Source organism: Thunnus albacares, chromosome 19, assembly GCF_914725855.1.
Source record: "Thunnus albacares chromosome 19, fThuAlb1.1, whole genome shotgun sequence".
Classification (NCBI taxonomy): Eukaryota; Metazoa; Chordata; class Actinopteri; order Scombriformes; family Scombridae; genus Thunnus; species Thunnus albacares.
The window spans coordinates 29,071,696-29,097,882 of NC_058124.1; the positions used below are offsets into that span (position 1 = coordinate 29,071,696).

General features: G+C 40.2%; 2 protein-coding genes across 2 annotated transcripts; both read left to right on the forward strand.

Moving 5' to 3' along the window:
- The first annotated feature begins 570 nt into the window (after positions 1 to 570).
- Positions 571 to 16,687, forward strand: LOC122970351 (zinc finger protein 135-like). Its single transcript, XM_044336467.1, has 4 exons — positions 571 to 1,105; positions 5,829 to 7,081; positions 10,914 to 11,214; positions 15,270 to 16,687. The coding sequence occupies exons 1-4, from the start codon at positions 823 to 825 to the stop codon at positions 16,454 to 16,456; spliced, it is 3,024 nt and encodes a 1,007-aa protein (XP_044192402.1). The 5' UTR covers positions 571 to 822; the 3' UTR covers positions 16,457 to 16,687.
- A 1,503-nt stretch (positions 16,688 to 18,190) lies between these two features.
- LOC122970021 (zinc finger protein 260-like) lies at positions 18,191 to 21,774 on the forward strand. The gene is made up of 2 exons (XM_044336107.1): positions 18,191 to 18,216; positions 18,447 to 21,774. The coding sequence occupies exons 1-2, from the start codon at positions 18,191 to 18,193 to the stop codon at positions 20,314 to 20,316; spliced, it is 1,896 nt and encodes a 631-aa protein (XP_044192042.1). The 3' UTR covers positions 20,317 to 21,774.
- The last annotated feature ends 4,413 nt before the right edge of the window (positions 21,775 to 26,187 follow it).

Here is a 26,187-nt window from a genome sequence, read left to right on the forward strand (position 1 = left end):
TCTAGTATACTGTGTTTAAAATGGCTGGTGGGAGCAGGGATACACAACAACAACACAAATAAGATTAAATCCTGATTAACCTTATAGATGAAGAAATATTAATGCTGGTTTAAGGGAACAATAAGTTATTTTTCTTCCTTGTGTTATAAAACAGTCAAAATGCTGCTACATGTTGGCATAGTTGAAAACAATACTCAATACTAAAACAGTTCAAATATTCAGACTAATGATGTAAAATAAAAACTATGGGTTCAATATATTAAAATTGTGGTGGTCTACTGTAAGTAGTCCCAGAGTAATAGAGCAAAACGCAGCAAAAAGTGTTGCAACCTGGCCCACTCTAACCCTATGAAAGCACATTTGAAGGGGATCTTTTAATAGCCCGTATGAATTAATGATTATAACGAGGAAAACCTCTTCCAGTGTTCATATGGGCATCTGGCTGTTGTTTTACTTCGTTCAATGTAATAAACACAGCTCAAATCATCAGTAAATAAAAAAAAAATATTCTTCGTCCTCCAGTCCAGCAGAGATCGCTGTTCGCTTTCTCCACTTCGCTCTGCAGGAAGCGAACAGTCGTCGACGCGGAACTCCCGCTGGCTCTCTTTGTTCGCTGTGTGTTTACCTGTTTACCTTCTCGCTGGCCCTCTTTGTTCGCTGTGTGTTTACCTGTTTACCTTCTCCCTGGCTCTCTTTTTTCATTGTGCGTTTACCTGTTTACCTCCCCGCTGGCTCTCTTTGTTCGCGGTGTTTTTACCTGTTTACTTCCTCGCCGGCTCTCTCTGTTCGCTGGAAGGCTGAAAGTGCGCAAAAAAGGAGAAAATGTGCGCCGTGCAGCTGCTGCGGGTGTCGGTACATGAGCGGATCAGCGCTGCCGCTGAAGACTTTCTGCTGCAGGTGGAAAAAGGAGAAGAAACGGCAGAAATCCCGCTGAGAGCGCTGCTCACCGAGCGGCTAACGGCGGCTGCGGAGGAGATCGTCGGTCTGTTGGAGGAAACCGTGGCGGAGTACGAAGACAGAGTGGAGCGGTCAGAGCGGGAGATCTGCCGCCAGAGGAGGCTGCTCGATGCCGTGCTGAAGCCCGAAGTCAAGCTGCTCAGAGCAGGTCAGTCCCGACACACCGGACCGGAAGCACCGGAGAAATCAGACATGCTAACGATAGCTAGCATCGGCCCGCAGACATCCAGAAACATTGTCTCAAGTTTTCTCTCCATAATCTGAGATCATCTGTTCTAAACTTCTGTTCAGGACAGTGAAAACATGATTATTTTAATAGTAAGTTAATTAAAACACATATTACTCTCTGTCAGCAGGTCAATTGTTTCTTTTTAAGATTGATTTTGTTAAAAAGTCTATGTTTCATGCTGAACCACTAACCATATGTTAGGCATATTGTGCAAATAGCATTAGTGGTATTATGTAGAAATATAGCTGACCTGTGTAGATAACATTAATGCATCTTTTATTAATATTTAGCATTCATTACTTTATCTATATAACATACATATATAACTGCAGCTACACCCACCAGAACCTTTACTTCTGCACATATTTTGCACAACTTTTTAAAATTTTTACAACCCACAAATCATCTCACATATACAGCCTAAGTATTGTAATGTTTATAACATGTATATATATGGAACTCCATTTACTTGAGTTCTTATATTGTTGTGTTTATTACTCCTAGTTCTTATCTGTTATCCTTGTTTCCTGTACTGGTACATTCCTTTTTTATATAGAAACACAAACTACACAAAAATCAATGACGGAGACTTAAAACTTAAACTTACACACACATGCACTTACACCTGGGGAGAGGGATAGAAGTTCATTATGAAATCGTAAATGAGCACCCACCACCTGCTACATACACAGCTTACCCCGTGAGTCTCAGGGCTTGAGGGATTTTTGAGCAAAGAGGATGACATCGGAGTCAGGTCTAATGTATGTGGAGTACGCTGAAGATGACCAGCTGCCCATTTGTTGGAGAGAAGAGGGTGAAATTCCCTGAATAGCTGTGGAAGTGGCAGCACTTATCCTGAGGGAGTGGCCTGATTACTGCAGAGGGCTTAAACCACATTTAAGAAGCATTTACCTTAGTTATGAATACACCAAAAAAGTTGAAAAGTCAAGCTAATGTGGAAGTGCCTTAAACCTGCATTCTCTTTAATGGCCAGCAGGGGGCGACGCCACTGGCTCCAAAAAGAAGTCCATTTGTGTAGAAGTATATGGGAAAATGACCCTACTTCTCACTTGATTAATTACCTCAGTTAACACTTTTCTAATGAGTTTATGGTCTCAATCGCTAGTTTCAAGTCTTCAATACAGCATAATGTTCATTTTGTAAATTATGGCCCCGTTTAGAGGAAAATAGACAACAAGCAGGGTATACTTTAGGGCGTGGCTACCCTGTGATTGACAAGATGTACCACAGCGGTGCGTGAGGTGCTGTCGTTGGGCCCTGGGGAGCTCCTCTCCAGCTCCACGCTCTTGTCCAAATATGGTCACTTCTCATCACCTGTGACTCCAAAAAAACCAAGATGGAGATGGTCAAAATGCCAAACTCGAGGCTTCAAAACGGGAGTCCACAAACCAATGGGTTACGTCACAGTGGCTGCGTCCATTATTTTCTATACGGTCTATGGAATAAACCAGGATTTAAAAGAGAGGAGATGATCAGGATTTTCTGAGCTTTAAAATGTCAACATGAAGACAGAAAGGAGAGTCAGTGTGAGCAATGATAATGAATCAAGCACCTTTATGTTTGTAATGCTTAGGAAATAAACAGTAGAACTTAGGAGGAAAGGTTAGGTCAGAAAATGAAACATTGATTTCGGGATTAAATGAATTAGAAGAGTCTGCAAAATCACCACTCCTTAGAAACCCATAAAGGCCAATAAAGTATGCAGTCAAGAAATGCATCTATGCAGGAAGTAAAAATCCATGTGGAGAATAGAAACCATTCTATGAATAATGGAGAGTGTAATAGACCACAGGTGTAACAATCTTGTTTTTGTTTTTATTACACTTATAATTTTAGGATATTAAAGTGTTGAAATAAGTGCTCTTCGATAAACCACTTAGTGAACAAGGATCCTCACACCAGGTTTTGAACCCAGGTCTCCCAGACTACGGACAACTACGCTGACCACTCAGCCAAACGTCGACCGCGCCAGACAGAAAGACTGGCAGCTATTTACAGAGAGAGACGGAGACAGCAACGTAACCTCGCTACGCTCCGAGTCCTGACCTGCATGCTGTTATTTGACATGTTTTTTTCTTCCTGAAAACAGTAATTTTAAAAATATTTGTAAAAACCCACTATTTGTGCTTAGGCACCCCTCATAGTTTCTATATCTAAGCTCACCAGAAGGTCATGTCTGAAAGTTGAGGGCCACAAACTCATTAGTTAGTCAGTGGTTGTGGGTTTTTGATAGACATTTTGTGCAGAAGTAATAACAATCGTTTGCTGTAAACGATAAATGGCAGTTGGGTATTGTGAATGATGAACACAGCCCGGTAGATTATCAGAGCAACACTGTTTCAAATAAAATGTCAGTCAAGACGTAGACGTAGACTTTCCTTGAATGATAAACAACAATTTTGTGTTGTGAATGATGAATGTAAGATTGGGATAAATGATGAGACATGGCTCATATTATTTTCATCGTATCACAACTGTTTTAATCAGCTTGAAGTTCATCAAATCACTTGATAATTTATCACTATTTTTCATTTCACTTCAATGTTTACCCCCATCACCCCCATATTTATCAATTAATTTTTCATACTTCCACCCCTTATAACTACCCAGAAACTCCAGATTAGAGGGACCAAGCATTTTCTCGTCTGAGAAACTACTCACCTATTTTTTGATTGGATGGCAGTTGTTCAACAAAGCATCCAAAGCTTTGGGAACCAGGATGCTGGGCCGCTGTGGGCTAGGCTACGTCCAAAGTTTAACCTGACTACAAAATAGAATTTAGAATTCGACTTGATGCCGATTTGCCACTGAGATGGTTGAATTGCCACTGGCATTTTTTTTTAAATACACATTTATGTGCAAGGCTACATGTATTATTATATTATTCTGTAGTTTACATGCGCACCTGAAGCCCTTATATGCTCAAACAAGTGAAAGGAAAGCCAGAGAAGGAGCTGTGAGGGGCGGCGGGCCGAGAATTGTAAAGTAGTTTGGGGCACAGAGAGGCTGACTGAACACGAATCCTTGAAGTGGTTTCCGGAGCGCGTTTGCCAATCGCTTGCTTTGCAAGATTTAGATGTCGGCAGCGCTGGTGTGGAGGATTTGCGGAGAGTTGTAGAGGGGCAAAGGCAGAGCTCGTCTCTTGATGCCTCCTACGATGTGTAAAGTATCAGCAGGATTTTCTTAATTGATCTCCGCCTCATCCACCAAAAGCTGAATTGGTATGCTGAAATGGTAACAGAGCGCGCTGACGAGTCTTTTAGATGCAATAGCACCATTGCACAATAGTCGGTCCGAAATATGGTAAATGGACTGCACTTATATTGCGCCTTTTTAGTCTTCCAACCGCTCAAAGCGCTTTTACATAACAAGTTACATTCACCCGCCGATGGCAGCAAGCTACCATGCAGGGTGCTGATGCAGTATCTTGTCCAGGGACACTTTGACATGTGGACTGGACCGGGAATCAATCTGCCAATCTTCTGATTAGTGGACAACCCGCTCTACCTCCTGAGCCCCCAATGATATTTAAAGAGCAGCACTAAGATTCTGACTGGCTAAAGGAACACGGGTAGAAAGATCATTTGTCAGATATGGTGACGTCAGAATCGAGAATGAAAGGATGGGAAAGTGGAAGTGACTGAGAAATAGAACAGAAAGAACTGTTCACCCATGATATTTGAAGACATTGTGAAGATAGAGATCTTCCTTACTGAACTTATGCCAAAGCTTCATTTCATCTTAACCATGGATCAAGGACACGAAACCTGATAGCAGTACATATCATCTACATGTGATTGTTACTTGCCACCCATCAAATATATGATTATAAAAACACAAACCCAATCTATATATGAATACAGATACAGTCAAATTGAGTCCAGATGTTGCAAAAAGGGACCCCAGGATTCTTCCCATTTCTGTTGACATTTTAAGTTAGGGTTAGGGTTCTCCATGTGAACAACCAAAACAAGTTCATGCAACCAGTTTCTGAAGCACGGTGGAGTTGGTGTCTTCCAGTCTTTTAGAAAAGGTTTTTTAGCTAGTACCATACCCATCATGGGCATGCCCACATGATCGAAGATTCTTGACCAGAATGTTCATTACTGTTACATACCTGTTTGATCATTAACCTGTAATAAGACAGAAGTAACAAAATAATAAGTTTAATACGTTTTGTTATGATTTTTTTAGACCCTCATAAAATGACATTAAAATTATCGAGTTGTTTGATAGCGATAAGCAAATACATACAAATAAATACCTTTTATTATTACTAAACACCCAAAAACACAAGATAATAGTCCTATATCAGTCCTCCAATAACAAACTGAGACCGCAAGCCTCTGCCCCAATGAAATCTGTTTGACTTTCAGAAATATCCAGTAAATCCAGCATGCTGACAAAGGACCAACCAGTGACCGACTGCTTTCAGTGCTGTGGAAATGTGTTCAGTTGAGCTCTGGCAGCTCATGAATGTCATTTTAGAATGTAAGACATAAATCACTTGCTGGATTAGTCTATAAAAGGCTTCGGGAAATCCTGATAAAATATTATATCTACAGTAGCTTTGGATAACAGACTTACATTTTCCATAATGTGGCTGTATTTTTTATTTCAGTGTGTCCCGCAGATGTCCAGCAGCTGTTGGAGAGTAAAGAAGAGGTTCCCCCTGAGCAGCAGGAGTGGAGCTCCAGTCTGGACCAGGAGGACCCAGAGCTCCCACACATTAAAGAGGAACAGGAGGAACTCTGGACCAGTCAGGAGGGAGAGCAGCTTCAAGGGCTGGAGGAGGCTGATATCACCAAGATCACATTCACTCCTGTCCCTGTGAAGAGTGAAGATGATGAAGAGAAACCTCAGTCCTCACAGCTTCATCAAAGACAAACTGAACAGATGGAAACAGAAGCTGATGGAGAGGACTGTGGAGGATCAGAACCAGACAGGGACTCGCATCCAGATAGACATTTACAACCAGTTAGTGAAGACAACTCTCTAGACTCTACGGAAACTGATGACAGTGATTGTGATTGGACAGAAACAAATGAAGCTCAGTCAGGTTTTGAGAGTCCAAAAAACAGTGAAGCCCCTGAGAGTGACATTGGATCTTCAGTGAAGGAGCGACCCTTTCCTTGCTCATATTGTGGTAAAAGATTTAGCCTTAAGGGAAATTTGAATAGACACATAAGAGACCACACAGGCGAGAGACCATTCCCTTGTTCTGGTTGTGATAAATCATTTAAAGATAGTGGATCACTAACGGCTCACATGAGGTGTCACACCGGAGAGCAGCCGTACAGTTGCTTATTCTGCGGGAAGAATTTCAGTGGGAGGGGAAACATGACCAGACACATGAGAATCCACACAGGAGAGAAGCCATACACCTGCTCGGTGTGCAGTAAAAGTTTTCATGTGAAAGAACACCTTAACAGACACATGAAGTATCATACTGGGGAAAAACCGTTCAGTTGTTCTGTCTGTGGTAAAGGTTGTGCTCAGAAAACAGACTTAAAGAAACACATGAGAGTCCATACTGGAGAGAAACCGTACAGTTGTCCGTTCTGTGGAAAGTGCTGTGCTGAAAAAGGAGACTTGACCAAACACATGAGAGTCCACACGGGAGAGAAGCCGTTCAGCTGCAATATTTGCGGTAAAAGTTGTGCTCAAAAGGGGAGCTTGAAGATTCACATGAGAGTCCACACAGGAGAGAAACCGTTCAGCTGCTCCGTCTGCGGAAAACGTTTTACTGTGACGGGACATCTAAAGAGACACATGAAGCTGCACACAGCAGACAGTCAAGTGACTGAGTCCTCGGATACAATTTCAGCCAAAGTAAATCATGAAGTTGAGACTGTTGAACCGGCGAACACGTCATGACGTGTTTCACCACTCAGGAGGAAAGATGAAACCCTTTGAGTCAGTGAGGTGGTGAGGGATGCAGCCACATCAGGGCTCATGTTTATCAAGCTTCTCTGACTCATGCCTGGCCTCCCTCATTTAGGGATGTTCATTATCCAACAGTTTTAGATTAAGACTGCTATCAGTGATTTAAGTGATCAAAATACATTAATTGCTAATGTAGAATATGAGATATGTGGTGTAACGTCCAGACAAAGTGCTGTGGTTTTGCGGTGGTGCCTCTTGTATCCAGAGCCAGATCAGAATAACAGCTGGGCCTTCGTCATGGTGGCCCTGTGCTGAAATATGCTGGTCAAATAAAGAAGATTCTTCCAGGTAGTTGTGTGTTGGGTTCAGGTAGCCGAACTTGTAGAGGTTTCAGTTTGCTTTAAACAATCTAGGTGACGTGTCGTCCCACCACATCTGAAGGCAAAGGTGTTTATACTGTTCTAAACGGCCACATTTGAAGACTGTGTAGAAGAGAGAAGAGAGACACGATGAATCATGCCAATGGGAATAGTGGCTTTGGTTGTGGTGTGCACACATTTGTATCACCAGTAGATTAATTATTGAAGGCCTTGTTTAACACAGTATTCACTGGTTACTCCTACTGCTGAAGATCATTTATAGCAACCAAATCATAAAATATGATCATGTGCTGCTGTCGTAGTGCAAATATTACTAACATAGCAGTATATTATTCTACTGCTGTAACCTTTAAGGACTGCTCTGATATAAACTCTAGATATTATCTCTACGCTGGGCTTGCTGTTGTAATGAATTCATTTTCGATGATGAATACTAATGAATACTAAATATAACTAATTCAGATCCACCTGCTGCTGGTTGTGTTTCCTCCCACAGTCCAAAGACATGAAGATGAGATGAATGTAGCTAACCAATCACAGCTCTTGTTGTCTCCATGTGGTATCTCTGTAGCTGCTAAAACCCCAACGACAAGTTGGGGTTTTAGCAGCACAAGTTGCAGGTACTTGCAGTAGGAGGGGATGTGCTCCCAGGGCTCTCGTCTCTGATTGGCCAAGCAGCTATCACTCTCTGTTGGCTCTGTTGTTTTATCTCAACTACAACAACTACAACTTCTGTGTGTACATCAACTTTTTAATATGAAGAATAATGGAGAACACATTTTGGACAAATGATGTTTGTCCTGCTGCTGTCTTTTGAATGAGGTCGTCTGATTCTTCCCGGTATGCAAATTACAATGATCTGACCCGACCACCATAGTCCAACAAGTTCTCAAAGGTTCCACTTATGTTACAGGTCGTTAAAGGATGATTCTGGTGATTTTCTATGTTTGTCTTATTGTCAACAAATATCATGTTTGGATCTTAACCAACAATGACCTGACCTACTAACAAGTATTGTTTGTGTATCCAAAGCCTGATATATCTTATTCCTCCATTGTTGTCCAAAAACTATTAAAAACATGTCAATGTCATGAAGAGTTTGTTCATGTTTGTTTAGAAACGGCTCCAAAGATTAATAACAGCATCATGTTTTCAGTCTCCAGATAGTAATTCTGTGTAAGCATGTGCTTACAGCTTTGCTAGCTTGTTGTGCTACATATCACAACCTCTCGGCTTTGTACAACATTATAAATTTCTCAAAGAACCTCAGTACAACGTCAAGAGGTTGTGATATGTGGCACAATAAGCTAGCAAAGCTGCGTTCTCGCACATGCTCAGTGGCATCTGCTTTACACAGAATTACTCTCCTGAGACTAAAAATGTGGTCACTGTTATTAGTTTTTGGAGCCATTTCTAAACAAACTAACATGAGCAAAGTCTTCATAATGAAGGAACATGTCACCCAGTGCAGCGGTGAGACTCACTGACGTGTTTTTAACAGTTTTTGGACAACAATAGAGGAATAAGACATATCAGGCTTTAATACACACACAATACTTGTTAGTAGATCAGTTTATTGTTGGTTTGGATCCAAACATGAGATCGGTTGACAATAAGAAAAATATAGAAAATCACCAGACTTATCTTTTAAGCCCCAGTAATGGAAAATCACTGTATGTGTATTAATTTTGTAGACTGAACACAGATTTGTGGACAGAGCAGTTACATCTCGGACAAAAGTGGTCACATGAAGTTTAAGTTTTGATCTAAAGAATGTCTTTGAGGAAGCTTGTGACTTTATATCAAAGGTTCTGTATTTCAACACCTCTGTGCACATTTGTCTGCCTTTTTTGGGAACAGATCAGGACATCTTTGCAGCATTCCTAAATTCTGGAGAACTGTTGACTCATGATGTTAATACAGTTGTCCAAATGATAAAGAAACTGTGTCAAACAAACAGCTGGAGGACTTGAAGAAGAGCAGCAGTTTACTTTGACTCAAACCCAAAGATCAACTGTCGACGACTGACAAGAACTTCTTTGTGAAAATGATTCATTATATTGCCAAAAACTGTTAGAATTATAAGTCAGAAGAATAAAACGTTTAAAGACCTCACCATCAACCATAACATGTAATTACACAAAGTAACAAAAAATGATCTCAAGATTTTGTGTATGAAGCTTTATTTTAAGATGTAAAAGATGTAAAGCATTTAAAGTAGTTGGCTGGAAGTTGAATGTTTCTCTGCCTGAGAAGACAATGTCTGGGGAAAGAAAGACTGTTGGGTGTTAACATGTTTGGAAGGAAGTTGTTCTGCTGTTTTTATTTGAACAAGCCGACTTCACTTGAACTAACCACAGATTAAAGTATACAGTAAATCTGGTGATATTCTATATTCTTCTAGTTTTTTATTTCTGTTCAGTGTTGCATGGTGGGAAAATAAAACCCCTGAAACAACCTCTAGGACCCCTAGAAACCCCACAGTTTCAAATCTGTATTAAAACAACAGTCAGGAGCCTAAATGAACAGTGAAACTCTTGTTGTATTCATCATCATCATCATCATCATCATCATCCCTGAAGATCCCTTCATAACGCACAATATTACATTTTCACCACTCTGCGTATCCGAGATCCTTTACTGAAGTAAAAGTACATAAGTATTATGAGCTTGATGTAGTTAAAGTATTGCAGTAAAAGTACATAAGTATTATGAGCTTGATGTAGTTAAAGTATTGCAGTAAAAGTACATAAGTATTATGAGCTTGATGTAGTTAAAGTATTGCAGTAAAAGTACATAAGTATTATGAGCTTGATGTAGTTAAAGTATTGCAGTAAAAGTACATAAGTATTATGAGCTTGATGTAGTTAAAGTATTGCAGTAAAAGTACATAAGTATTATGAGCTTGATGTAGTTAAAGTACTACAGTAAAAGTACATAAGTATTATGAGCTTGATGTAGTGAAAGTATTGCAGTAAAAGTAGTGGTTTGGTTCCTCTGACTGATATATTATTATATATGACATCATTAGATTATTAATAGTGAAGCATCAGTGTTAGAGCAGCATGTTACTGTTGTAGCTGCTGGAGGTGGAGCTAGTTTACACTACTTTATATACAGTTAGCTAGTTTAGTCCAGTGGTTCCCAACCTAGGGGTCGGGTCCCTCCAAAGGGTCAGCAGATAAATCTGAGGGGTGGTGAGATGACTAATGGGAGAGGAAAGACGGAAAAAATATACTATGCATACTTAGATGGATCTGAGTCAGATATGATCTTTCAGTTAAGTCAGAAACATATTTCTCCAGTCCAGTAGAGTTCGCTGTTCGCCTCCTCCGCTTCGCTCTGCAGGAAGCGAACAGTCATCGACGCGGAACCCATCGTAAAGTCTGTTTACTGTCGTTCACCGCCTCCCGGTTATCTGTCCGCTGGAAGGCTGAAAGTGCACAGAAAAGGAGAAAATGTGCGCCGTGCAGCTGCTGCGGGTGTCGGTACATGAGCGGATCAGCGCTGCCGCTGAAGACTTTCTGCTGCAGGTGGAAAAAGGAGAAGAAACGGCAGAAATCCCGCTGAGAGCGCTGCTCACCGAGCGGCTAACGGCGGCTGCGGAGGAGATCGTCGGTCTGTTGGAGGAAACCGTGGCGGAGTACGAAGACAGAGTGGAGCGGTCAGAGCGGGAGATCTGCCGCCAGAGGAGGCTGCTCGATGCCGTGCTGAAGCCCGAAGTCAAGCTGCTCAGAGCAGGTCAGTCCCGACACACCGGACCGGAAGCACCGGAGACATCAGACATGCTAACGATAGCTAGCATCGGCCCGCAGACATCCAGAAAGTTTTTTGTCAATAATCTGAGATCATCTGTTCTAAACTTCTGTTCTGGATAGTAAAATGTGAAAACATCATTATTTTAATAGTAAATAAAACAGATATTACTGTGTGTATATGTGACCGGGACAAACTCCATTCAAGCCTACTTCAAACTATTTTATTTAAGTTTAATTGGAGACAAATTAACATAACTGAATGTCTTGCACCATTTCTGAGGAATTTATGCAATTTGTGCAACGTGTCCTGAACTAACAAACATCAAAAACTTAACAGAGGAGCTGTGTTTGTGTTTCTGCACCTTGCAGACATCCATTCATTAACTTACTGTCTCAAAATGTGAATAAGAAGAAGTTTAAAAGTTCCATGTACTCTGATGCAGGTGACAGGTAAAGAAAAGTTCACTTTTTTTTAAAGTCATGTAACATCAGCATGAAGTTGTCAGATGTCCTGAAGATAGACGATATGTAATACAAATAAGAGGAAGTTGTAGAGTTATAAAAAGTAAAGCTAAGAGAGGCTGCGGGTTGGTTCCTTTCTTCCTGAGGGCCTTTTGATGGATCTCTTGGAGACTCTGTTTACACTTTTCATTTTTTTGCTTAAGATTTTTGTATTTAACTTTTTGTAGACTTAGATTGTTTGCTTTGTTAAACCAAATAAAACTGGTTTGTATTTTTATACACTCCAACCAAAGTTGCTGACTCGTGCTCGTCTCTGAGGTCCTCTGCTGTTCCTTTAAGAGGCTGATATTAGTTTTTCAATTGTTTAGATTATAAATTATTGAATTTTGTAAAGGTAAAAACTGTTTATTGAATAATAGAGTGATAATAGTTCAGGGTCAGTCACTGAGGTTAATATATTGCTGTACATATGATAGAAGTATGATTTCAGTATAATATTAGGTTGAGTGTTTTATAATTAGGGGTTTAATTGGCTACATCGTTAGGATCAGGGCTCTGAAGCTGAGTGCCCTCGACCGACAGAGTGGACCTCCTCCAGAGATGTCCTGTTAGGAGGCCATCTTGGAGGACTTTCAAACCTCCAACACCTATTTGCACCAACACACTCCGTTGTGACGCAGGCTGTCAGGACATACTGGACTCTATAGACCTGCTGGTAGCGGTTCAACGACAGCTGGTGATTATAGAAGCCAGGCTGAATCTGGTTCCCTGAGCAAGGCTGGGATGGTCACGCGTCTGTAGATTTTGGGAACTACATTCGATATCTGGGTCAGAGTTAGAGGACAGCCGTCTGTCGGTGGAGGTATCGGTTATCTGTAGGCAGAAACCATTACACAGGAAATAGCCACAACTCCCATGACCCTCTACTGTTTGCCATTGGTTGTTTCTTTTTGACAGTTCTTTATATTTTGTTGTATAATCTTAACACTGCACAGAAATCCCAGCACTTTCTCCATCTTACTCCAGTTATCCAGAGTAAAACCAGTTTCTCCAGTTTCCTCCTCTTGGTGTCAGTAATTCTTGTTCCTTCCTGACTCTCGGCCTTCACGCTCTCATTTACCGTCTGGCTGTTTTCCAATCAGAGCCCACTATGCCTTAACCTTCATTCTGGTTATTACAACTGCATCCTTTCTTATGCAGGTAAAATTGTTTTTTGCTCTTTCTACGGTTTTCTGGATTGCAAAGTATGACCTCCTGCTTCTTTTCTTTTCCCTTATGTATTTTTGCCACATTTTTAACTGACTGTATTGGATTTCTGCTCACCATCACCATGAGCAGCACTGGTTGCTGCGCTGCATGGCTAAAAACCTGAAAGACAGAGACAAAAAAACTAAACTGTGCTCTCAATTTAATAATTAGTAATAATCAGATACATTCAGTTAGCTGGAAGCAACAAAGAAGACGTGATGCTTGTTGAATGAAGAGAAAGTAAAACTTCAGGTTTGTGAGCAATCCTGAACCCTGAAGCTGAGTTTTAATGAACTAGACGACATCAGCAGGAAGAGGAAGTTCTTACAGTGAAAAAAGTCTGTAATCCTGTAGAATATGTTTGAGTATATCCACATATCTTAGTCAAAGGTCAAAATAAAACCTTATTAAATCCAAGTGATCCACAGTGAGGGTGTACACTGGAGTTATTAGAGTTATTAAATCAAGAGCACAAATAAGTTATTTTTTCTCCATGGCCCCGGTTTTACTGAATTAATGAAGACAGCAGGTAAACATGAAGTGTTGAGTTTGCATTCACCAGGGGTTTCAAATAAAACCAAGTTCTCTGCCACTGCTCACTATAATAACTCACAATAATTAATTTTAATTTAAGAAAATATGCCAAAGATAAGCTTGTTCCAGCTTCTAAAAGCTGTGAGTTTGTGTTCTTTTCTTTCCTGATTCATAAATATTGTGTTATAATGTGGTTAAAAATGATGATAGTAGGGTTGTGTAGATACTTGGTCCACAATCCTGTACTGAAATTGTGAAGACAAATAAATAATCAGTTTACATTCAGATTCAGCTGAAATGTCATATTATTACAGCTCAGTTTCAATAGGATTTAATATCCTTACTTGGTCATGAGTTGAAGATGAGTATGTCTAACATATAACTTCATTTAGTGAGCAGTTTTCCAAACCCAGCTTACAAAAATGCTTCATAAGGCAGCAAAATATAATGAAAACAAATATAAAATTGAAAGACACAAACTAGACCAGCGTCAAGAAGGTAAAAGCAGCTCCAGTGATGACAGATAAAAAATACTCGAACATAACTAAAACTACTGAATCAGAAATACCACAAAAAATGACGACGATGATCCGCTGGGGGACTTTTTGACCAGTCTGCAGGAGCGGAGTTTACTGGAAAGTTCAGCTTTTGACCGTCAGATCAATTCATCCATCATTCATCAGCGGTGCAAGCGGCTGCCCGGGTACTGGATAATTCCCGGACGACTGCAAGTCCTGCTCATTCACGTGGGGGAAGGCGCGATGGACTGACTGCACGGGGAGGCGACATTACAGCAGGCGTCGAGTCCGGTAATGGACACGTTGGATTTGTGCCCTCACGAATGGTTTAAGCATGTTTGTGTTTCCAACTTTGGCTGAACGACATTGGTGGACGGTTTCTGTCCGAGCCTCCGTTCAGTGTTGCTTTAACTTACCGGTTTACCATTTACCACTCTCCCAGACATCAGAAGCTCTTTCAACTCTGGTTTCTCTTTTGTGTTCACCAAACTTTTATTTGAAATTAAATATTTGAACTATAATGACTATAACTATACAGACCATTGGAAGCAGTTTACCTTGCAGTCCAGCAGAGCTTGACCTATTGCTCTTTAACCTATCAGTATACTAAGATAATAAATAACATAGAGGATGACCGTAGCAAACAAAGCAGCGCTGATCGGATAATCACGTCACCGCAGTATCTGAGAAGTAGTGTGTAGAAATATTTTGAGGGTATTTAGGAGGCAAACATAGGGCTGTTTTGTAAAAAGCAGCTGCCTTACTCTACAGTGACATCAAATCTGAAGACTCAGCAGCTAGCTTATCACACAAGTGAGGCAGCGGAGGCGTCAAACCGGAGGAGCAACTTCAACTCTACAACCTCGTCTCACAGTGCAATCTCAACACACATAGTGCAGCTGTATGACATCACACAGGAAAATATAAAGACTGTATTGAACGGTAAGACATTGCTGCCGTACATGCTGATGACAGTCACAGTAAATTGTATCTCAGACACATTACGGTAAATGAGTTGTGTTCCAATTAATTCAAACAAATTACTTGTTGACTTTTTGAAAAAGTGACAGCCCTATCAGTCATTATACGAGCTAATCAAACTAGCATGGTTTAGCTAACAGTGTTTAGCCCAAAGCGCAGCTTAGTTAAGAAAGGAGACCATCACATTTGCTGCTACAGCGAGCCGGAGAGCAATCACAGGTCAGTGTAGGCGCCTTCTGCTGTGAAGCTGCAGTCAAAATGAAATTTCTTAAGCCCTCTTTACTCTCCCCTGCAGACGTCCAGCAGCTGTCGGAGAGTATAGAAGAGGTTCCTCCTGAGCAGCAGGACTGGAGCTCCAATGTGGACCCAGAGCCCCCACACATCAAAGAGGAACAGAAAGAACTCTGGACCAGTCAGGAGGGAGAGCAGCTTCAGGGGCTGGAGGAGGCTGATATCACCAAGTTCACATTCACTCCTGTCCCTGTGAAGAGTGAAGATGATGAAGAGAAACCTCAGTCCTCACAGCTTCATCAAAGACAAACTGAACAGATGGAAACAGAAGCTGATGAAGAGGACTGTGAAGGATCAGAACCAGATCCAGATAGACATTTACAACCAGTTAGTGATGACAGTTCTCTGTACTCCTCTGAGACTGCGACTGAAGACAGCGATGATGAATGGAAGGAGACACCTCGGTCAGGTTTAAACTCTCTCAAGAGTGATGAAGTTCCTGATAGTGCAGGTGAGAAACCATTTAGCTGCTCTGAGTGCGGTAAAACATTCAGCTACAGCTACCTTCAAAAGAGACACATGAGAACTCACACGGGAGAGAAACCGTTTGTTTGCTCATATTGTGGTAAAAGATTTACACAGAAGTGGAATATGATCTACCACATGGGGCGCCACACAGGGGAGAAACCCTTCAATTGCAGTGTTTGTGACAGAAGTTTCACTTGGCTCTCAGGGGTGAAAAGACACAAGTGTGAAACAGAAGCTGATGGGAAGGACTGTGGAGGACCAGCTAGAAACTTAGTCCCAGATAGACATTTACAAGCTGCTACTAACGACATCACATTTGGTAAAATGGTGAAACACATAAAACGTCAGGCAGCAGAAAAGACTTTCAGCTGTTCGATTTGTGAGAAAGCTTTTTCGTGGAGTGACAGTTTACACAAACACATGAAAATCCACACAGGAGAGAAACCGTTCAGCTGCTGGGTGTGCAGTAAAGGTTTTATTCAAAAAGGAAATCTGCAAGTACACATGAGAACTCACACGGGAGAGAAACCGTTCAGCTGCTCGGTTTGTCATAAAGGATTCGCTCAGCGTGCGCACTTACTGGATCACATGAGATGTCATACGGGAGAAAAACCTTTCAGCTGCTCAGTTTGTAAGAAACATTTTAGATGTAGAGGAGGTGTCGGGAGACACATGAAAACCCACACGCGGAGACGCCATTCAGCCGCGGCGTTCACGGGATAAATACAAACCGTGGATTCATGATCCATGTTGTTGTCAGGTGGTCGAACGTCACATGATTCTGCATCAGACAGCAGTTATCAATGTGATCAATGTAATGACTTAAATATGTGAACTGGTCAAGATCCAACAGCTGGTGTGAAAGCATTTGCAAAAGTAGTTTTCGTTTTTTTTGTCAGTTCTGAATAACAGTGCTTTTATTTTATATATTTTATCTGATTAGTTTTTTTCTGCATCAGATTCTGTGTTTGAATGTGTTGAATTCAGTGTAACTAACAAAATAAAAATGATAAACCATCATTATGAATGTCAGTTTTATGGTTCTGTGTGTGTAATCATTTAGGTTGCCGGTTTTAATAGAATTTATCTTAGAACATTGATGTGTTTTAGTTCCTTTTAATGCATGGTGACACTAATGAGACAGCAGAACCAAGGTTTCAAAGTATTTTTTTTTATTGTTATATACATATAATATTATAGCAGTCAACTGTACTTTGAAATTCTTAAGATGAGACAACACCAGCATTTACTAATCATACAATAATAAATATAAAGTTGAGAGGAAAGCCAAATAGGTCCAGGAAAAGTGCAATTGATAGAAGAAAAAGAAAAGAGCATAGATAATACAATAAGATAAATGGAAATGCATACAGACTATAATCCTGAGTATGTACAGTAATCTAGATATATTACTATCACTTATTATTATTATTATGCTTCAACTGTTTCTTAATGTCTTTCATCTATCCATCTTTTACTTTCTTCTAAACATCTGAACATCTACTCCAGTTTTCTCAGAAAATGTACTGGTTTATAAGAAGTTTTCCAAACAACACATTAAAAGCATTGTTTACCTAGTTGTTGTGTTGAAGGTGTGCTGTAAGTAAGAGCCTGGAGTTTTCAATCTAGCAGCTCACTTTGGCTGTTCACCATTCTTACCTGCAATATTTCAAAACTGCTCTGCTGGGAAAAAGCCCTTAAAATGTTCATATCTTGTTGTGAAGTCTCGTCGTTATTGGAACATTAGCAGTGTTAACCTCTGCTACAAGTCTGCTAGTGGAAAGCTATTGACTTAACTCAGAACATACGACTCTAACATGGCTGTAGAAGACAGAACAGAGAGGCAGGAACTTAGATGCAGATAGATATTTACAACCTGATACTGATGATGAGATGTCAGTGCTGCGTTCTTCATTTCAATGCTTGTTAGTAGGAGGAGTTCATCATTGGTTTTGCTCTGCACATGGTACCAACCTTATCCTTTAAATGTTTCTTTGTACTACTGGGGCTTTTCTTGAATTCACTGGAGAAAAGTCCACTTTCTCAGTTATTGAAGTTTATTATCCAGAGGTGAAGGTCTCATTAGGTCTCATCTTGAACTGGAGCATCTGCAGGTTAATTCCATACCTGTTATAATCCACTAAAGTTTGATATGAGATGAATAAATCCCTGTTTTTTGTTATCTTCACCTCCATCTTGACCGTACACCCCTGGCAGAGATCCACACTCTTCTAGTTTCATATTCTTCTTTTGAAAATCCATTAAAATGAATGTGAGAATATTCAAATAGGCTTGAACTCCCATTTATTTTGAAGAAATTGTTGGTCAGTTTTGTGCTATTTTAGACTATTACTGATCTAATATTGAGTGAAGATCATAATGTAGTCAGCCTGCTATCTGTTAGATATCTAATAAACACAACTTGATTGAGGGAGGAGATTTCACGGTTGAGTGACAATGCTTTCCATATCAAATGTCAATGTGTCTGTATTTAATTCTGTCCTGCAGACGTCCAGCAGCTGTTGGAGAGTAAAGAAGAGGTTCCCCCTGAGCAGCAGGAGTGGAGCTTCAGTCTGGACCAGGAGGACCCAGAGCTCCCACACATTAAAGAGGAACAGGAGGAACTCTGGACCAGTCAGGAGGGAGAGCAGCTTCAAGGGCTGGAGGAGGCTGATATCACTAAGTTCACGTTCACTCCTGTCCCTGTGAAGAGTGAAGATGATGAAGAGAAACCTCAGTCCTCACAGCTTCATCAAAGACAAGCTGAGGAGATGAAAACAGAAGCTGATGGAGAGGAACCAGCCAGGAACTTAAATCCAGATAGACATTTACAACCAGTTACTGATGACAAGGCCTCAGAAATGTCTGTAGCTGAGATTGAAGTCAGTTGTGATGACTGGGAGGAGACCAGGGAAAAGAATGAAGCCCCCGTAAGCGATATGATATGTAATTCTCCTGACAAACCGTTTAACTGCTCTGAGTGTGGTAAAAGGTTTGCGAAAAATGGATTTCTGGAGACACACATGAGAATCCACACTGGAGAGAAACCCTTCAGTTGCTCAGTGTGTGGAAAAAAATACACAAAAAAGGGATATCTGATACAACACATGGCGGTCCACATCGGGGAAAAACGACACAGTTGTGGCGTTTGTAACAAGAGATTTGTTTGGCACTCAGGAGTCGAATGCCATAAGTGTATCGGTTCACCTGCAAGTGGTATGAGATGCAGTACTGGTGGAAATTCGTTGAACTTCTCTGAGTGTGGTAAACGACTTTGCTACAGTTATCATCTGAAGACAGACGCAGGAACTCATACACAAGAGAATCTCTTTAGTTGCTCAGTTTGTGCAAGAAAATTTACCCAAAGGGGATATCTGATACAACACATGGCACGTCACACAGGGAAGATACGATTCCGGTGCTGTGTTTGTGACAAAAAATTTGTTTACCGTCATGAGCTTAAGAACCACAAATGTGTCGGTGAGTCTTCACAGCTTCATCAAAGCCAAACTGAAGGGAACAGAGGTTCAGAGCCTCCAGCCAGCAGCTCTACTGAACAGATGAAAACAAAAGCAGATGGAGAAGACTGTGGAAGATCAGAACCAGCCAGGAACTCACATCCAGAAAGACCTTTACAATCAGATAGTGATGACAAGACTTCAGACTCCTCTGAGGCTGAAGACAAAGATGATGATTGGATGGAGACCAGTGAACCTCAGTCAGGTTTAAACTTTCAGACAAATAACAAAGTTCCATTAAGTGAAATGGGACGTAGCACTGAAAATAAATCATATATTTGTCCTGAGTGTGGTAAAACATTTTTTGGTGAAGAAAATCTGAAGATACACATGAGAACTCATGCAGGAGAGAAACCATTTAGCTGCTCATTTTGTGATAAAGGATTTACACAGAAGGGATATCTGAGCAACCACATGTCCGTCCACACAGAGGAGAAACGTTTCCTGTACTGTGTTTGCGGCAAAAGATTTGCTTGGCGTTACAACCTCAAAAAGCACAAGTGTGCTGGTGAGTCTTCCCAGCTCCATCCAAATCAAATCTTGAAGAACAGAGAGGCAGAGCCGCCAGCCAGCAGCTCACAAACTTCAGACTCCTCTAAACTTCAGATTGAAGTCACTGCTGATGATTCCAAGGAGACCAAGAAACCTCAGTCAGACTCTCTTCAGGAAAACGACGTCCACAAAAGCAAAAGTACATGTGACGCTGACGAGAGACCATTCAGCTGCTCCGAGTGTGGTAAAAGATTTCGCCGCAAGAAAAATCTGCAGGAACACATGAGAATTCATACAGGAGAAAAACCTTTCGGCTGTTCAGTTTGTATGAAATATTTTTCATGCAGTGGATCGCTACGAAAACACCTGAGAATCCACACCGGAGAGAAACCTTTTGTTTGCTCGGTGTGCGGTAACCGTTTTACTGAAAGTGGACATCTGAAGGTGCACATGAGAACACACACAGGAGAGAAACCATTCAGTTGTTCAGTGTGTGGGAAAAGCTTTACCTGGAGGCAAAGCTTCAATAATCACATGAAATATCATACAGAAGAAACAAGAGAAATGAGCTAGAGACACATTGTGACATTCAGGAAGAAAGCCAAACCCTTCTTAAGGAAGAATTTTGTTTCTTTTAAGTATTTGTTTCAGTTATTGAGATATTTCACTTTTCAAATTTTCCCTCTACTGTTTGGGGATTATTGCAAGTAAATTGCAACTGCTCTCAGTGCCACAATTTTTTACTCTTTGCACACAGATCATACAATATGTTCCCACAGTGCCTGTTTTATTTTTTTTTTAATAATGTAAAAATATTAACCGATTGTCAAAATCTCATTTACAGACATTGAACCTTATGGCTGAATCTTTCTTTTAATTTAACTGCTGTGTAACATATATTATGTATCTGTGTTCAGCTTGCAATTTAAAAATGGTACACACTTTCAGACAATCTGAAAAAAAAAAAAATCAGTGATTAGAGGAAAAAAAGAAAATTTTTGGGTTTCAGTTATTGTTGGATGGTTTGCTATATCACATTTCTTAGTTTTAATTAACATACAAAATTAATCCAGGGATCGGCACTTTGCTTTTGCTCCACAGTGTTACTAAACTATGACCAGGATACACACTTATTTCTTTAACTGTGTATAAACCTGATGATTTCACATTGATGATCAGTCTTTACAGGTAAAACATGAGACTTGACATGTAGCTGTTACCTGTTAGCGGTTAGTGTGGGGTGGCTGCTCTGCAGATGAACTGACCGATAGCACTGCCATATTTCCACTTAAAAGTAGAGATGGATGGTATAAATGACATGTATAGATAAAATAACCAGATGACAACAAATTAAAGGATAAGTCTGGTGATTCTCTATAATTTTCTTCCTGTCAACAAATCTCATGTTTGCATCCAGAAGAGTTTGGTCATGTTAGTTTGTTTAGAAATGGTTCCAAAGAGTAAAAATAGTGATAGGATAACTTTTTAGGAATACTATCTTATTTTTTAAACAAAGTACGGTAAGTGTTCTCTTTAGGGACGAAGGAGTGTGTCACCAAGTGGTGTTGCTCATTGTTGTGTTTTCAATCTCAAACGTGAGATTTGTTGACGATAAGAAAAATGTAGAAAATTGCCAGACAAATCCTTCACACATCCTGATAGAACAGTACTATAAATCCAAAACTGCAATAAAAGTCATACACATTAATTTGGCCACACTGGACCAAAACCACCAGACATACCAGGGTATAAAAATAAAGTGTAAAAATGTCTGAGGGTGAACAACATTTCTGTTGTCTGGTGGTATATAACATCATATCACCCAGCCCTTAAGTTATATACTTCAGTTATTGTTGCAGAGACACATTCACAATTCATGTATGGAAACTTCTCAAACCTTTCTACGTTTTGGTGAATATTTTTAATTCTCTACCAGTTAAATTCGTTGAGTGTGTGACTTATTTTGTTTTTTCCTGTATAAGATTATATCAGTTGGCCTGACAGATGTTTGAATGTGTTGAATCTACATTGTAACGAACAAGAAAGGTGATAAAACATAATCATTAATGTCAGTGTGTGGTTCTATATAGTTTACTATATATCTTAAAGTTTTAAGTTGCTGTCAGTAAAGTTTGTTTTAGAAAAATAACTTGGTTGAGTTTCCTATTTCTCCTTTATTAATGAAACAAACACAGCTGATCACACTGGGGTTATTGGGGATGTCAAAGTCAACAGCAACATCTGTTGTTTTAATCTGGACAGAGGTTATATTTCTAATTTATAGAAAGTTTTACACAATCTTTAACAGAGAAGTTCTAGAAACCAGTGTTCTCAGTTTTTCTTTTCATTATCTTTGGGGAACAAACTTGATAGTATGAGAATGATAACATAATGATAATTTCGTTTACTTATTAGTAGAATATGGTACAGTGTAGTTACAGCCCTGAGCCTGTCTCCATTCCAGTTGGTGGTGGTAATGAACCGTTTTATTTGCCAACTGCCAAAAAAATATCAAGAAGAAGAGGAAGAAGACCAAAACTTCACATTCACTCCTGTCCCTGTGAAGAGTGAAGATGACCAAGAGAAACCTCAGTCCTCACAGCTTCATCAAAGACAAATTGAACAGATGGAAACAGAAGCTGATGGAGAGGAAAACAATCAAACTCGGCCCGTTTTTGGTTTCTGCCGAGTCGTTTTATCGTTTTTCCTTTTTGGATTGAATATCGAGCAGGTCTGCGGACATCAAGCTAATTCGTTTTTTCATTTTAAACCAAAAACCACAAAATCACGTGATCGATTCCTTTTTGTTTCCAAACGAAAATCCAGAAAACAAAATTCAAAAGACCGAGCAATTTTGGTTTAGAAATCAAGTATTTTTGTTAGTTTTGTACGATAGCGGAAGCGGTCAAATTAGCCTACCCATGATCCTCAGCGACCGTTGCTATGGTGAAGACGCCAGCGACAGCCGCGCGCGTGTGTCTGTAAACGGGATAAAACTGAACTTTACATGTCACATCCCTCATTTAAGCCCTACACTCATCAAACTGGACTTTAGATTGTGCATTTTATTCAACCTCCACTGTTACATCATGTAATTATTTATTAATTATTTATGTTTAATTTATTCTCTTGTCACCATCATATATTTCATAACCTTCGTTTCTTTGTCCATAGCAACATTATCTTCTTTACAGTTCAATGTTCAGTAAAGTACGTTGATCCTGATCATAATCAATAATCTGCAGTATTACATAATGTTATATTGACTATATGTTAAGGCTGTCGCCGGCGTCTTCACCATAGCAACAGTCGCTGAGGATCATGGGTAGGCTAATGTAGCCGCTTCCGCTATCATACAAAAATACTTGATTTCTAAACCAAAATTGCCCGGTCCTTTGAATTTGGTTTTCTGTATTTTCGTTGGGAAACAAAAAAGGAATAGATCACGTGATTTAATTTTTCGTTTTTGGTTTAAAATGAAAAAAGTGAAAAACCATGTGACTTCCATTTTTGGTTTCAAACTCAAAAAGGAATTAGCTTGATGTCCGCAGACGTGCTGGATATTCAATCCAAAAAGGAAAAACGATAAAACGACTCGGCAGAAACCGAAAACGGGCCGCGTTTGATTGTTCTTTCATTATTTGATTCTGACACCTAAAACGTTTTTTTTGTTTTTTGTTTTGAAACAAATAACAGATTTGCCGTTCTTTGGTTTTTGAATTACAAATGAATTATGAATTATCCGATGATACCCGGACCGGTATCCAATATACCACATGACAGTCCACATCCACACAGGAGTTATTGTGACTGAAGATTAAGAAGAGCGTCATAGACCGTAAGTGTGTTGGTGAGTCCTCACAGCTTCATCAACGCCAAACTGAACAGATGTTTGAACCTGATATTAAAGATGGTGTTGACAATGATTGTGAAGGGAAACCAGGAAAGTTCTGTTATGTTAAAATACAAAAACTTTCTGAAAGCACCATGGGAAGAACTGTAATACTGTAATGCTGTGAGTTTGGACAAAGCTGAGGCTCCAATACACATTTTGGGTTTGTTTTGCTTATTTGTATGTATTTTAAATGGTAAATGGACTATACTTGTATAGCGCCTCTCTAGTCTTCCGACCACTTGAAGCGCTTTTACACTACGAGCCACATTCACGCATTCACACACACATTCATACATACGCTGAATGGGTACAGGGGCTACCATGCCCATCAGAGGGAACTAACCATTCACACACATTTACACACTGATGTAACAGCAATCAGGAGCAATTTGGGGTTCAGTGTCTTGCCCAAGGACACTTCGACACTTCGACATGCAGACTGGAGGAGCCGGGAATAGAACTGCAATTTCTCCACCTGTCCACCAGATGCCCCCAGACTTTCTTTACTGCTTACCACACCCACCAGCTCACCTGTTCCCGCTCAGTAATTGCACCTACTCCCTAGATAATGCTTTTCATTGTTTCATGACATTCATTCATCGTTTCCTGTTTTATTTTTGATAGACTCACCTCTCGTTTTAGATACTTCACTTCCTGCCCTTTTCTGTTTCCTGCCTGTCCCTCGTTATCCTTCCCTTTTCAGCATTTAGTCTGTGTGTTCCCCTCTGTCAGTGCCAGTATGTCTTAGTACCTGTGTCTAGTGTTCCAGCCTGTTTTCTAGTGTGTAGTTTTCCTTTGTTTTGCTTTGCTTTTCCTGGACCTCACCTTTGCCTTCCCCGTGCCTGATTTTGTTTTCCTGAAATCGGACCGAGCCCCCATTATGACCTGTAAACCTGTGTTTTTTGATTCCTCATTAAAAGTTTCTCATTTACCTGCCAGTCCGTAGAGTCTGCATCTGGGTCCTCCACCTGTCTGCCCGAATCACGGTACGCTAGTGATGCGTGGATCGCAGTTATATCCTCGGGCACTGTGGTTAGCTTGAGCAGGAAGAGACAGAGGTAGGTAATCACGCTGTACGGCATTTAAACTCTGCTGAGATCTGATCACAACTCATTCTTTCACACAGTGCATTAACATCCTTTATACAGATAACATATCCAGATACAGGTGGCATGTTAAAGAATAAGTTTGGTGATTTTCTATATTTTTTGTATTGTCAACAAATCTCGTGTTTGGACCCAAACCAACAATGAACTGATTTTAACAAGTACTGTGTGTTTATCCAAAGCCTGATATATCTTATTCCTCTGTCCAAAAGCTATTAAAAACAGGTCAATGAGTCACACTGCTGCACTGGGTGACATGTTTCTTTATAATGAAGTTTGGTCATGTTAGTCGGTTTAGAAACGGCTCCAAAGACTAATAACAGCATCACGTTTTCAGTCTCCAGAGAGTAGTTCTGTGTAAGGCAGACGCCACTGAACATGTGTTTACAGCTTTGCTAGCTTGTTGTGCTACATATCACAACCTCTTGGCTTTGTACAACATTATGAATCTCTCAAAGAACTTCAGTACAAAGTCAAGAGGTTGTGATATGTAGCACAATAAGCTAGAAAAGCTGCGTTCTCGCACATGCTCAGTTTGGGGTAAAAGATTTGACGACAAGTGTCACAGCTGAGACTTCTTTTCTTTCTCCTCTCCATCTCGCACCCTCTCTCATTGCAATCACAAAAAGCTAGTTTTGTTGTGTATTTAAGACAAAGTCAGTAACAAACAACATGCATCATTAAACTTTTAAATTGTAAGTTCAAATGTTGGAAAACTATCTATCAAGAAAGATGAAACGGGTAAAAGTTTAAGTTTTATTGTCATCCGCAGAGGAACCACCAGAAATCATATGAATTTTCCTCAATATTTTTAGTGAGGTCCACCATGTTAACCTGTACAGATTACAGTGATGAACATGTGATAAACAGATGAATGGTAGACAGGATCCCGTTAGCACATCAGTGCACGTATATCCACAGATGCACCATAATCCAAAACAGATAGCAATGAATAACATTCTTTCTTAATGCAAAGCGAAAGCATTTAGTACAACAAAATAAAAGCTCAATTTGGGTTGAATCAAACTGATATGTTTACATATTTGGTTCAAGTAATAGTAAGAAACTCAAAGTGAGGTTTCCAAAGTAGTCCCTGTCCTTTAAGTAGGATTCAAACCAGTTCAGTACTGTGCCAGAAAGCACCACCCAGTTTTCCAGTCTGTCTAGTGATATGTTGTGGTCGATCGTGTCAAATGCAGCACTGAGATCCAGTAATACTAATACTGTAATTCTGCTACTGTCAGTGTTTAAGTGTATGTCATTGAAGACCTTAACAAGAGCAGACGCAGTGCTGTGGTGACTGGAAGACATCAAAATGGTCGTTTAGTGCCACAAAGTTGTTCAGCTGTTGAAAAGTAGCTTTTTGTCAATTATTTGTGATTGTTCCTTTTTAAGAGTGGTTTGATGACAGCAGTTTTCAGAGCCTGTGGGAAGACACCTGAG

What these genes read in the sequence shown, in the direction of transcription:
- LOC122970351 (XM_044336467.1), top strand. Translation starts at nt 823, where the DNA reads ATGTGCGCCGTGCAGCTGCTGCGGGTGTCGGTACATGAGCGGATCAGC. An exon ending in AGTCAAGCTGCTCAGAGCAG is followed by an intron (nt 1,106 to 5,828) that starts GTCAGTCCCGAC and finishes TTTTTATTTCAG; the next exon opens with TGTGTCCCGCAGATGTCCAG. An exon ending in TTGAACCGGCGAACACGTCA is followed by an intron (nt 7,082 to 10,913) that starts TGACGTGTTTCA and finishes GAAGGCTGAAAG; the next exon opens with TGCACAGAAAAGGAGAAAAT.
- LOC122970021 (XM_044336107.1), top strand. Translation starts at nt 18,191, where the DNA reads ATGCTTTCCATATCAAATGTCAATGT. An exon ending in TCCATATCAAATGTCAATGT is followed by an intron (nt 18,217 to 18,446) that starts GTCTGTATTTAA and finishes CCCTGTGAAGAG; the next exon opens with TGAAGATGATGAAGAGAAAC.